The following is a 13,102-nucleotide window of genomic DNA, read 5'->3' as shown; positions in this document are numbered from 1 at the left end:
AGACTCAGGTAATTGGGTCATCATCCGCTACTTTTCCAGGCACCTTATCAGGAAGCTGGATCAGAAGTGGAGCAGCTGGAACTTGAACTGGCACTTCAATATATGATGCTGGTGTCACAAGAAGGGGGTCCTAAACCACTTCACCACAGTGCCAGCCTGAAAATGGTCCACATTTTATAAATGTGGAGAAAAGTAGTAAAATGTAATATAATTATTAATATAGTAAATTTTCAACTATATATAAGTAGTATTAGTTGCCTACAACGAGATTCTCTATCATTTGTGGTATCATTTGCTGTCAATATCACAATTACTCCATTTGTTTAATTTCTATTTTTTCCTCTCCTCCTATCTCTTAGATTTGGCTAGTTAAATGGATGATACCCCCAGATACTTGGTAGATTCAGTTAAACAGATAGAGGATCTATAAGTCCAGAAAGAATATCACCCAGAAGTGGCTTCAGCATGAGCAAATATTGAATGCTTTTTTTAAAAAAAATTTGTTTTTATTAGTTTGAAAGAGACAGACTGTGACCTCTCAGCTGCTGGTTCATTCCCCAGATGCTCATAACTTCTGGGGCTGAGCTAGGCCAAAGCCATGAGCCAGTAATAGAGTCTGGGTCTTCCATATGTGTGACATATGAGGCTTTACCTGCTGCCTCTCAGGACGCCTGTTAGTAGGGGGCTGGTTTTGGATAGGCATCTGGGACTTGAATTCAAGCACTCTGATTTGGGATGTGGGCATTCCACCTGACTTCTTAACCTCTAGTTCAGATGTTTCCCGTGAAATGCTTTTTTGAAAGAGGTGAATAGGAACCATGATTTCATATCATGAAAAACTGGGAAGGACTCTGAAAATTATAAAAACGGAGGAATTAATAATTATCAAGGTCTTTCTTTCTGAAATATCCATTTCAGTCATCTTTAATATTTTTTCTATTATAGACTTCACTTACGAGTGCATCACGATGATAAAAGATATGAATGTGATGAATGTGGTAAAACATTTATTCGTCATGACCACCTTACGAAGCACAAAAAAATACATTCAGGTAAGCTGTGTTTTGTATTGCTATTTCCAAAATCCTTTAAAAATATCTGGAAAGGACATACTATTACATCATGTTTATGTTGACTGTAATTTTAATAAGTTGATATATTTTGGTTGCTCCTTTGTAACTAAATAGTGATCTGAAAGGCCTTTTTTAAAAAGTAGCTGAAAGTAACATAATTTTATGACATGTTTGTTTACTTTGTGACTATAAAGTTTAAATAATTCTCAAGTTTTTCATTTTGGATATTATGTATATTTGTGTGGTAATTGGTATTGGCACTTTTCACAAAGGGAGAAACTATGGTAATATTTGTCACTTGGATAATTTTGAGAAGTAGCAAAATTTTTTAAAACGGCAATTATTATAATTTGATGTTCAGTTTTCCATTATATTGAATTTGAAACTCTGTCTTTAGAAGAGTACGTTAGCTGGCGCTGCGGCTCACGAGGCTAATCCTCCACCTTGCGGCGCCGGCACACCAGGTTCTAGTCCCGGTCGGGGCACCGGATTCTGTCCTGGTTGCCCCTCTTCCAGGCCAGCTCTCTGCTGTGGCCAGGGAGTGCAGTGGAGGATGGCCCAAGTACTTGGGCCCTGCAGCCCATGGGAGACCAGGAGAAGCACCTGGCTCCTGCCATCGGATCAGCGCAGCGCGCTGGCGGTGACAACCATTAGAGGGTGAACCATCGGCAAAGGAAGACCTTTCTCTCTGTCTCTCTCACTGTCCACTCTGCCTGTCAAAAAAAAAAAAAAAGAGTACATTAATAGTACATTAATGATCAATTTCAAATCTTTGTACTCTATAATTTTTATATTTGGGGTTTTTTTCCTCCGATTTTGTTGTTCAAGAGTGCTAAGGGAACAATTATGTAATTACAGTAGTGGTAAAGAGCCATCTGTATGACACAGAACAGGCGACGTTACTGGTATTATATAAAGTATAACAGACAGTAATCATTTGCTTAAAAGTCTCAGCAAGCCAGTCTGATTTATTATCACCACTTGTAAATGATAAAGATCTGATAACTTTCTTCATTGGAATGAATATGTTTTCATTTTTAGAAGAACTTGGGATTCCTAATTCTAGAGATCACATACTGACATTGCACATAAATATTGAGACCAGAATTTTTAAAGACCAAGGCTTTGTAACTGAATACAAGAACAGGGATGAGAAATTGGACTTATCTAGAATTTTCCACTACATTTGTGTTTTAGCTCATTGTGAATGTAAGAAATCCCCACAGATGAAAGTCTTTTAAAATTAAGTACAAAGATCTGAAAATCAGATTTTTTTTTTTTACTTCTTAAAAATCTCTAATGTAAATCCATTTGGAGTGTTTTATATCCAAACATTCATGCATATATATGTATATATGCTTTTAGTAATGTAAAATATTTTATATTTATATATTTAGGAATATTTATATAAGTATATAAAATATATTTCTATACATAAGTATATATTTAGGGATACAAAGATACATTTTTAGGAATATAAACATTTTTTAAAATTCTGAGTTTCGAAATTACTTAATCTGTCTTGCTTTGTTACATTGAAAGGTGAGATCTGAGGTGTATTACAAAAGACTTCTTATTTCATCTCCAAGTGGGGAAAGGATTTACATGCATGAATTAAGCATGGATGCTTTGAGGAAACATATTTGAATAGGGAATGTAAAGGAAACAGTCCAAAATAAGGATGACTTGGCTTTCATTGTGCATTTCACACCAAGAGATTTTAGTTTTTGTTAATTGAAATGCATATTTTAATAAAAATATGTGACTCTTTTAAGGTGAAAAGGCTCATCAGTGTGAAGAATGTGGAAAATGTTTTGGTCGTAGGGATCATCTCACTGTTCATTATAAAAGTGTGCACCTGGGAGAGAAAGTATGGCAAAAGTAAGTGAAAAACCAAAGTTTCTGATAATTACAACATTGGCTGAGTTTCATTTGGAGGCAAGTTACTGCTTGTCTTGTTCATTCTGTTCAACTGGTGATAGGTTAACCAGCTCTTGTGTAGCATCTGTTACTTCTTTGTAGAACTAAAAGAATTAACTCATATTTTTTCCTGCTTGTTTTTGAGTACTTCAGAGGCTAAAATGTAGTAGATCTTGAAGTCAATAACTAATTTGAAATCTGGGAATTCTTTGGGGATATTATTTATCTTTGGTTGCTTTTGCTCTTTGAGAGCTAAATATACTGCCTATTTACTATGTTTAGTAAGACAGCAGTTAGAAGATGTTTGCAGTCAGAAATTAAACTTGTTTCTGGGCCGGTGCCATGGCTCACTAGGCTAATCCTCCACCTAGCAGCGCCGGCACACCGGGTTCTAGTCCCGGTCGGGGTGCCGGATTCTTTCCCGGTTGCCCCTCTTCCAGGCCAGCTCTCTGCTGTGGCCAGGGAGTGCAGTGGAGGATGGCCCAAGTGCTTGGGCCCTGCACCCCATGGGAGACCAGGAGAAGTACCTGGCTCCTGCCTTTGGATCAGTGCGGTGCGCCAGCCATGGCAAAAGAAAACCTTTCTCTCTGTCTCTCTCTCTCTCACTATCCACTCTGCCTGTCAAAAAAAAAAAAAAAGAAATTAAACTTGTTTTTTTTTTTTGACAGGCAGAGTGGACAGTGAGAGAGAGAGACAGAGAGAAAGGTCTTCCTTTGCCGTCGGTTCACCCTCCAATGGCCACCGCGGCCGGCGCGCTGCGGCCGGCGCACCGCGCTGATCCGATGGCAGAAGCCGGGTACTTATCCTGGTCTCCCATGGGGTGCAGGGCCCAAGTACTTGGGCCATCCTCCACTGCACTCCCTGGCCACAGCAGAGAGCTGGCCTGGAAGAGGGGCAACTGGGACAGAATCCGGCACCCCGACCGGGACTAGAACCCGGTGTGCCGGCGCTGCTAGGTGGAGGATTAGCCTAGTGAGCCGCGGCGCCGGCCTTTAAACTTGTTTCTAATCACACTAAGCATTTAAAATAAAATGTTTTATCTGAAGAAAGAATTTGCTGTCTTGAACATCAGCTTTTTAATGTAATTTAGATATCACAGTTTAACTAAAGTTAGTTACTGAGTATAAAATGTTGGAAGAATTCATGTTCCCAGACCAGATATTTGGGGTGAATGATAAGTAACAGACATGATCTGTGGTTCTATGAAGTGTAGTTTAAAAGTGCTACATATAGGGGCCAGCGCTGTGGTGCAGTGGGTTAATGCCCTGGCCTGAAGTGCTGGCATCTCATATGGGCGCCGGTTCTAGTCCCGGTTGCTCCTCTTCCGATCCAGCTCTGTTATGGCCTGGGATACCAATAGAAGATGGCCTAAGTCCTTGGGCCCCTGCACTCAACGTGAGAGACCTGGAAGAAGCTTTTGGCTCCTGGCTTTTGATCGGTGCAGCTCCAGCCATTGCAGCCATCTGGGGAGTGAACCAGCGGATGGAAGACCTCTCTCTGTCTCTACCTGTATCTGTAACTCTGTCTTTCAAATAAATAAAATAAATCTTTAAAAAAAAAAGTGCTACCAATGAACAAGATATGCATAGTGCATATAAATGTAGTACATAAAAGATCATTTTGAAGAGGAGTAGAGAGTGTGCTATTTGTATTCTTTTTTACATTTTCATATGTTTATTATTTCTTTCACTGATGTTAGCTGATTCACTCATTAATCAATGTATCTAATTTTTTTAAGATTTTTTTTTTTTTTTTTTTTAATTTGAAAGTAGAGGATAGAGAGGAAGAGACACAGAACTTCCATCTGTTGGTTCACTCCCCAAATGGCTGTGACGACTGGGGCTGGGCTAGGCTGATGCCAGGAGCTAGGAACTGCATTCTGGTCTCCTGTGTGGGTGGGAGGGCCCAAGTACTTGGGCTGTCTTCCACTGCTTTCCCAGGCTCGTTAGCTGGGAGCTGTATTAGTAGCAGAGCAGCCAGGACTTGAAGTGCTGCTCCAATGTGGGATGCTGGTATTGCAGGTGGTGACTTAATCCTGCTTTGCTACAATGCCAGCCCCTCATTGAATTATTAATTCAGTATATGCTAGGAATGTTGCTGAGTGGTGGGATAATCAACAATATGCATGATGCTGTTCAGAAGAACTTCAACACGTTGTGAGGATAGATGGAAAAAAGAGTTAGAACTACAAACTCACTAGCTAAAGGGGTTCTGTAACTTTTTTTTCCTTCAAGACCTCTTTATATCTTTAACAATTATTCAGCAAGGAGCTATTTTGTTATAAACTATGTAATGTGAAAAATCTAACATACAAGTTGTATTACATGAATTACATAAATCATTGAGAAATTAAAACTGAAATTTTTCAGATATTAATTCATTTAAAATACACATGTATGCTAATGTAAATAGCATTTTATAAAAATACTTTATAAAGCTAAAGAAATTAGAAGAGTGGCATTGTTTTACATTTTTATGAATCTCTTCAATGGCTTACTACAATGCAGCTGGGTTGTCATACGTGCTGCAATGTGTGCCTCACACAGATATGGAATTGGAAACAAATGGAGCATTGTAATAGCCTTCTCAGATAATTGTAAATGTCCTTGTTACCACCACTACTAAATTAAACAAGTGGTTGTTTTGTAAAGGTAGTTGCCAGGTGGAATTTGAAACAAGATCTATAAAATGTTCTCGATCTGTTCCATTCAGTTCATGGGTCTGTCTTGTACTTTGAATTTACTTTTTGGCCATACATGCTCTTTTCATGTTATGCATCTGTTATTGAAGTTACAGGTTCACTAAGTTATACAGTTTCTCCAGATGGCACATTTCACGGTGTGGTATCAATGTATTACATTTGTTAGCATGGCCTCTCTCTCAGAGAGGAGCATTGGGAAGCTATCAGGATCACAGTGGCAGAAAATACGTGTTTTCCAAAGTCTTTAATTAGTTTGAATTGAAAGCTGAAACTTTTATCATCAGTTGTTCCCTTTGAAGTGACTGCTCACTTCATTTGATTTTGAAGAAGTGCTTTTTCTTGAGACAGCTGTCATACTTTCATATGCACTAGAATTGCTTCATGTGTACTTCCCATTTCATCACAGTATTAAAAAGGCTGAGATCTGAAAGGTTAAAACTTAGTGAAATTATAATTTTATTGCTTTATCACATCTTTTTCTCTCTGTGCATACATGGTGGTGAAGAAGGCATTTGGGTATCTCCCTTCTTTAGAACTAAGATAATAACGCTTTTACCCACCGTTTCTTTGCATCATAATATCATATAGTTTTTTTAAGATTTATTTATTTACTTGAAATAGTTACAGAAAGGGAGGGAGAGACAGAGAGATACATCCATGCTCTGGTTTACTCCTCAGGTGGCCACAATGGCTGGGCCTGGGCAAGACCGAAGCCAGGAGCCAGGAGCTTCCTCCTGGTCTCCCACGTGGGTACAAGAGCCCAGAAAACTGGGCCACTCTCTGCTGCTTATCCCAGACTATTAGAAGGGAGGTGCACTGACAGTACAACACCAAGGACACAAACTGAGCCCAAATGGATTTCCAGTGTCACAGGCAGTGGTCTTACCAGCTCTGTCACAATGCCTGCCCCAGTTACAAAGTAGTTTCATAAAAAAGACCAATAATACCAGTAGCATTTACTCTTTCATCCCCAGTTATAAAAGTCACCGATATCTTCAGGCATTGCCATGTGTTCCACGGTTGGCAAAACTACTCCTAGTTGAGTACCGCATCCTCTATCTTTATGGACCCATGGTGACCATTTGTATCTACCATAAATATAACTGGAATGATACAAACCAAGAAGAGAGTTTAGGAATCTATTGCTGAGGTTCTCCTGATGCCTCCAGTTTGCCAAATCCAAATCACTTTGTGTATTTCATTAAGTAGAAGTTCCTAGGAGGCAAGGCTTTGCTTGTGTCTTGTAAATGTTAGAGTAGATGTGGTGAAAACTGTGAATGGTATATTACATTGCTATGTAGTGTTGGTTATAATGTGCTAAACATTCTGGTAAAACTTACTGGATATGTTAAGAACAATCTTAGAGAATATTAAATAGCCTCTTGACATAATAATTTTGCCATATGTTCATTAGATATGAATTGCTCCCCAGATGAAGCGATAATGGCATTACCAATGACTGTCACTTAAATGCTAATAGTTTGTGGTGGGGTTGTGGCTCAGTATGTTAAGCTATCATTTGGGATACCCACATCCCATATTGGAGTGCCCAAGATTCTGCCTAACGCACCTGGAAGGCACCAGATGATGGATTAAGTACTTGGGTCCCTTAAAACCACATAGGAGACCTGAATGGAGTTCCTCGCTCCTGACTCCTACCTGGCCAAACCCTAGCTGTTGTGGTCATTTAGAGAGTGAACCAATGGTTGGAAGATATCTCTCTGTGTTTTCCTCTCTCCCTGTCACCATGCCTCTCAAATAAATGATTAAGGAAAACTTTTTTAAAAAGTGCTGGCAGTTTTATAATTATTTTAGTCTTCACTATTAAAATTTAATGTTAAGAATTGTTTAATCCAAAAACACTTTTCAAGGTAACTTTAGGGTACTTTTTAGCTTTATTTATGTCTATATGTAATGAAAGTAAAGGGTTAGTATTTCATTTTTTTTTATATAGATACCTATGAAGTTCAAATTTGTAATACTTGCTAGGAACTGAACCAGTGATATCAGTGTCACCTTTTTGATGAATACAGATTTTGCGATTGTTGGACTTTCTTTTTAATCAGCCTCAGCGTATATTTCCTGCTCTTTTTAGTCTGCAACTATGTAGGTCCCATAATCTTCAGTACAGTCAAGATACAGAATGGTTCTGGCATCTCAAATTTCTGCCATTTCCCTTCCCTCTTAAGCCCACCATTGAGGTATTTCCAATTTCTCCTTTACATATTTGATTATCTAATGATAAATATTCAGTGACTTAAAGCAATTGAAAATTTAAGAACTTATTTTTATAGATTCGTTTGTTGAGTATAACAGAAGGAAGAACCGGAGACAAACTGCAAGTGAAATTTTAACTTATTTTCATACAATTATATTGAAAAACTCAAACTTTTTTTGTTTTCTTAGATATAAGGCAACATTTCATCAGTGTGATGTTTGTAAGAAAATTTTTAAAGGCAAATCAAGTCTAGAAATGCATTTTCGGACACATTCAGGTAAAATTTAATCAATGGTTAAATGTTTTTGTGTAACTACTCAGAAGTATAATGTGAACATGTAAACTTTTTTGTATTGGGTTAAAATTTTTTTCCTCATTAAACTGTGTATTCATTGTATTGAAGTTCATATCATGAGTGAGTAATATTTTTCACTATTCTGTTACGTAAACTTTGATATTTTAATATTTTTTATAATTTGGCAAAGAAGGTTTTTGCAGTTTTACTAAAATTTTAGCTCTCATCTTTCCCTTTTCTGTTTATTGATCCTCTTTATTTTACTTTCTGAAGGCTTTTCTTAGGTTTTGTTCCTTTTGTTCTCTTTTAAAAGAATAATGCAAATATGGCTTGATTGTCTTGTTTACAAGTTAACATTGTACTATTTCCTTATTACAAAGTTGTTCATCATTTATATATAGTTGTAGTGGACTACTGTGTTTCAGCTGCCTTCTAGAAATTGTCATTGTCTAACTGTTTCTTTTTTCCCCGGGGAGATGCTACCACATTTTGAAATAAAAAATATATTGGATTCTTTCTTATAGATTGCCTTAGTCTTTGTTTGCCTCCTTGTACTAATTAACAGTTTTTTAAGCAGTCAGCTTAATAGAACTAATGATTTGCAAGAGATACTGAACTTATAAAAAATTAGTTTGAAATCATTGATAATTTAAGAATTTTGAAACTTCAGGAGCTATTCTAAAGGAGAAATTTAGCAGTGCTGGCTGAATTGCATTAAAAGTTTTGAGAGCATCAATTTATAGTAATTTATTGGAGACCCATGGCAATGAGGAAATTTCTTCCTGGCTATCTTGCAGTTAATTGTACTATTTTTTTAAAGGGTTTATTTATTTAATTGAGAGATAGAGTTAGAGGGAGAGACAGAAAGAGAGGTCTTCCATCCACTGGTTCACTTCCTAAGTGGCTGCAACGGCTGGAGCTGAGCCAATCCTAAGCTAGGAGCCAGGAACAACTTCTGGGTCTCCCATGTGGGTGCAGGGACCCAAGCTCTTGGGCCATCTTCCATTGCTTTCCCAGGCCATATGCTGAGAGCAGGATTGTAAGAGGAACAGCCAGGACACAAACTGGAAACCACATGGGATGCCAGCACTGCAGGCTGAGGCTTAGCCTACTGTGCGACAGCACTAGCCCCGGTTAATTGTACTTTGAGACAAGTCTCTGCCGTTTGGAAACTGAAGCTCTGTTACAGAATAAAGCAGACTGGCCATTGTGCAATGAAAGGGTGAAATAATCTAAAATGGGTCAGCAAACCTTTGTGAAGGGTTAGTCAGTATTTCAGGTGTGTGAGCCCATCTCTATCACAGTCACTCATTTCTGCTGTTGTGTCATGAAATTGCCCACAAGCAACATGTAAACAAATGAGCATGACTGCGTTCCAATAAAACTTTATTTATAAAAACAAGCAGCAGGCTGGATTTAGTTTATGAGCTGTAATTTGCTGGCTTTGGATTGAAAGTGACCAGCAAGGTAGCCCAGGTAGGATTCTTAGATTGAGTGTTTTGAGAACTGGTTGCCACTTCCCAAGTCCATTTCTGAGATTTGTAAGGTTCCATTTTATCTGTGTGCTGAAAGTTCTAAGTATTTTGAGTAGTTCATAGTAATTACTGAAAATTAATTAAAAAAAATGTCAGTTTGCTCATCTCATTTTCTTTCTAGAGAGTGACCTATTAATGTATGTTGAATAAGGGGAAGCAGAGTTGCTAAATTTGCTAATCAGAAGGAAATTTACCAAAGATAGATAGAGAGTAAACTGGGTAGTACATCTACAGAATTGCTCATGCGGAGAAATTTGAAGAATGCTAAACCACCTTTACCTGTATAGCAGTATATACTGCAGTGGCCATCTGAGTAACTTTGTTTTCCCTGATTCTTTGTCTGTAGCTTGGGTGCCTCTGTGCCTTAGATGCACTGCTCAGTTCTTGCTTTTTGGAATCCTCTTAGCCGTATTCCAAACAGACCTTTTCTCTCTGTTAGTATATCTTTTCATCACATGAGGTATAATATAGTGAATTAATTTGAGTTTGGGCCATGTCAATTGTCTTATTTGCTTGAAATGAGACTGACTTGATCAGTATATAGTGTGGGGTGTGCAGATAGTATTTGCTCAGTATTTGTTCAATTAATTATTTATCGTGCTTTCCTATGACTACCTTTTAATTTGTTGGGCTGTTTTAAATGCATAATTAGAGAAATTATGGGAAAATATATAATATTTTCTCGTACAAATGGCTTATTCTCATCCATGTTTGTTTTGCTTGTGTTAACCACAAAGCAGTAATTATTTCTTTGCTTCAGTAGTTGATTGAAATAGAGTACATTAGTTAAAGTTTGCATAAAGCTGACAATAAATTTAGCACTTGATTTTGGTATTGGCTGATTTTTAAAATTTTTATTCGAGGTGAAATCTTGGTAAGTTATTTTTATTGAAGTATAGCACCAAAAGATCTTAATAAATAAGTATAACACCCAAAGGTCTTAATAAATATTTTTGTTACAGTATATATCTAAAGATCTTACTAAATCTTAATAGACATCTCAGTGAATGTTTATAAATGAATACATCAGTTTTTATAGCCACTACTTAGATGAAGATACGAAACTCCAGAAGCAGCATCTGCAGCCTCCCCCAGAGAAGTAACCTCCTTGACATTGATAAGAACTGCTTGAGTTACATCATAAAAAATTAGTTTTGCATGTTTGAACCTCAGATAAATGGAATCACAGTTTTTTGTCTGACTTCATTCACTCAGTAATATGTCTAGGAGATTCTTCTATGGCAGTTGTTTATTTTCATTATCATGTAAATCTACACACGTTAGCCATTTTACTTTGATGTACACTTGATTTATACTTAGTTTTGTTATGAGTAAGACTATCCTGAACAACCTCATCCATGTCCTTTCATACACGTTTGCATTCATTTCTGTTGGGTATTTGCCTGGCCCTGGGATCCCTGGCTCATAATAAACAGTTTTTCATGGTAACTGTGTCAGTTTCCACTACCACCAATGAAGTTTGAGAACTCTAGTTGCTCTGCGTTTTTGCCCACATTGTCGCTGTGTTTTTTACAGTTGCTGATGGGTAACACTGTCTGCAATGGCTCTAGTTTGCCTCTCTGTGATGAGCACTGATGTTGAGCACCTTTCCATGTGCTTATGGGTCACTGGGGTGCCTATTTTTATGGCACCCCAGACTCATTGTGTGCTCATTTTCTCAAATTTAATTGTCTACCTTTTTCTAATTGATTGGTAATAATTCTTTCTATAGCCTGGAGATGTGAGATGAATCCATTGTTTGGTGTTTTTATTTATAATATAGTATATAATATATATATATATATATATATATATATATAGTGTAGCTCTCCTTTCTACTCTGTGATTTATCTTTTCACTCTTGCAGTGGGATCTTGCAGTGAACAAAGGTTCTGAATTTAAAAGAAGTCAAGCATCTTTTTTTGTTCTTTTGTATCATTTAGCCTAAGGTTAAAAGATTTATTTCAACTTTCATATTTAGACCTGTAAATCCTCTATAATTTATTTTTGTATTTATTATTAGGTAAGGCTGAGGAGAATTTTGTTTCTATATGTGATTATCCAGTTGCTCTGGCATTATGTACTGAAAAGACGGTCATTTTTTTCTCACTGTATTTAATTGGCATATTTGTTTTAAATTAAAGGATCATATATGTGTGACTTGATTCTGAGCTTGATTCTGTTTTATTGTGTTTTATATATCTCCTTGCACTAACACTATTCAATTTTAATTACTGTAGCTTTACAATGAGTCTTAATGTGCAGTATCATAAGTCCTTTGCCATCTTTTCAATATCTTTATTATTCTTATTTTCTTTTTATACAAATTTAAAAATCATTTATAGCTTTCACACACAGAAATATCTAGCAGACATTGTTTGAATTTCAGTGAATTTATGCCCAGTTTTTCCTTTATTTAGTATCTTTATAGTATTGAATCATATATTCCATAGAAACTGAATATCCCTCTATAATTTTTTCTTTTTGAAATTTGCTCAATGATATGTTCTAGTTTTTAGTGTAAGTACCTTACACATCTTTCATAAGATTTGTATCTAGGAATTTGATGCTTTTGTATAAATTTTGAAATATTTTTCAGTTTTATTTTTATTTCTTATATATAAAAATGCAATTGAATATATGCATATATATTGACTTTTTGAACTGACCTTGCTAAATTCTCTTATTAATTTTTTTAGTTTTATCTCTAGTTGTTTTGGATTTTTCTAAGCATAGAATAGGTCATCTGAATAATGACAGTTTTATTTTTCCCTTTTAAATCCTTGTAATTCTGGTGCACAAATACAACTGCTTTTTGGTTTTATTGTATTTATTTATTTATTTGAAAAGCAGACCAGAGAGATAGGGAGAGAGAGAGATTTTCCATCTACTGGTTCACTATCCAAATGCCTGCAACAGCCAGCGTTGGGCTGGGTTGAAACAAAGCCTGGGACTCCATAAGGGTCTTCCACATGGGTGACAGGGACCAGGCACTTGGGTCATTATCTTTGGCCTCAGATGGAGTAACAGGAAGCTGGATTGGAAACTGATAGGATCCTAAGGAATTCTGATACAAGATGTGGGTGTCCCAAGTGTTGGGTTAATCCAATGAGCCACAATGCCTGCCCCTTGTTTTTGTTTTGTTTTGGGGGATGGGATGCTGTATTGCTTTGCATACTCTCCAGTGTTATGCATTTATTAAGATGATCAAGTTATTTTTCCTTTATTTCATTAATGTACAAAGTATATTGACTGATTTTTTTTTTAATGTAAAGCCTTCAATAATTTTTGTACTAAATCTAGATTGGTTCATAGGGTATAAGATGTAGTATGCTATTCCCATGTTATGTCGCTTTAATC

General features: G+C 36.7%; 1 protein-coding gene across 3 annotated transcripts in view; it reads left to right on the top strand.

The window, feature by feature from the left end:
- Nucleotides 1-13,102, top strand: part of ZBTB41 (zinc finger and BTB domain containing 41) — a 50,389-nt gene that overhangs the window by 30,285 nt on the left and 7,002 nt on the right. For 2 of the 3 annotated variants that reach the window (XM_089312028.1, XM_002717682.6), the window contains exons 8-10: nt 946-1,052; nt 2,849-2,954; nt 8,101-8,189. In XM_089312028.1, coding sequence (XP_089168154.1) covers nt 946-1,052; nt 2,849-2,954; nt 8,101-8,189 — 302 coding nt within the window. Of the gene's footprint in view, nt 1-945; nt 1,053-2,848; nt 2,955-8,100; nt 8,190-11,609; nt 11,908-13,102 lie in introns of those variants that run through there. The other variant, XM_089312030.1, reaches the window with a different exon arrangement.

Source organism: Oryctolagus cuniculus, chromosome 13 (genome assembly GCF_051225735.1).
Source record: "Oryctolagus cuniculus isolate XC-2025 breed Fujian yellow rabbit chromosome 13, ASM5122573v1, whole genome shotgun sequence".
NCBI lineage: Eukaryota > Metazoa > Chordata > Mammalia > Lagomorpha > Leporidae > Oryctolagus > Oryctolagus cuniculus.
The sequence above is the reverse complement of the archived record's forward strand: the minus strand, read 5'-3'. Positions and strand labels throughout refer to the sequence as shown.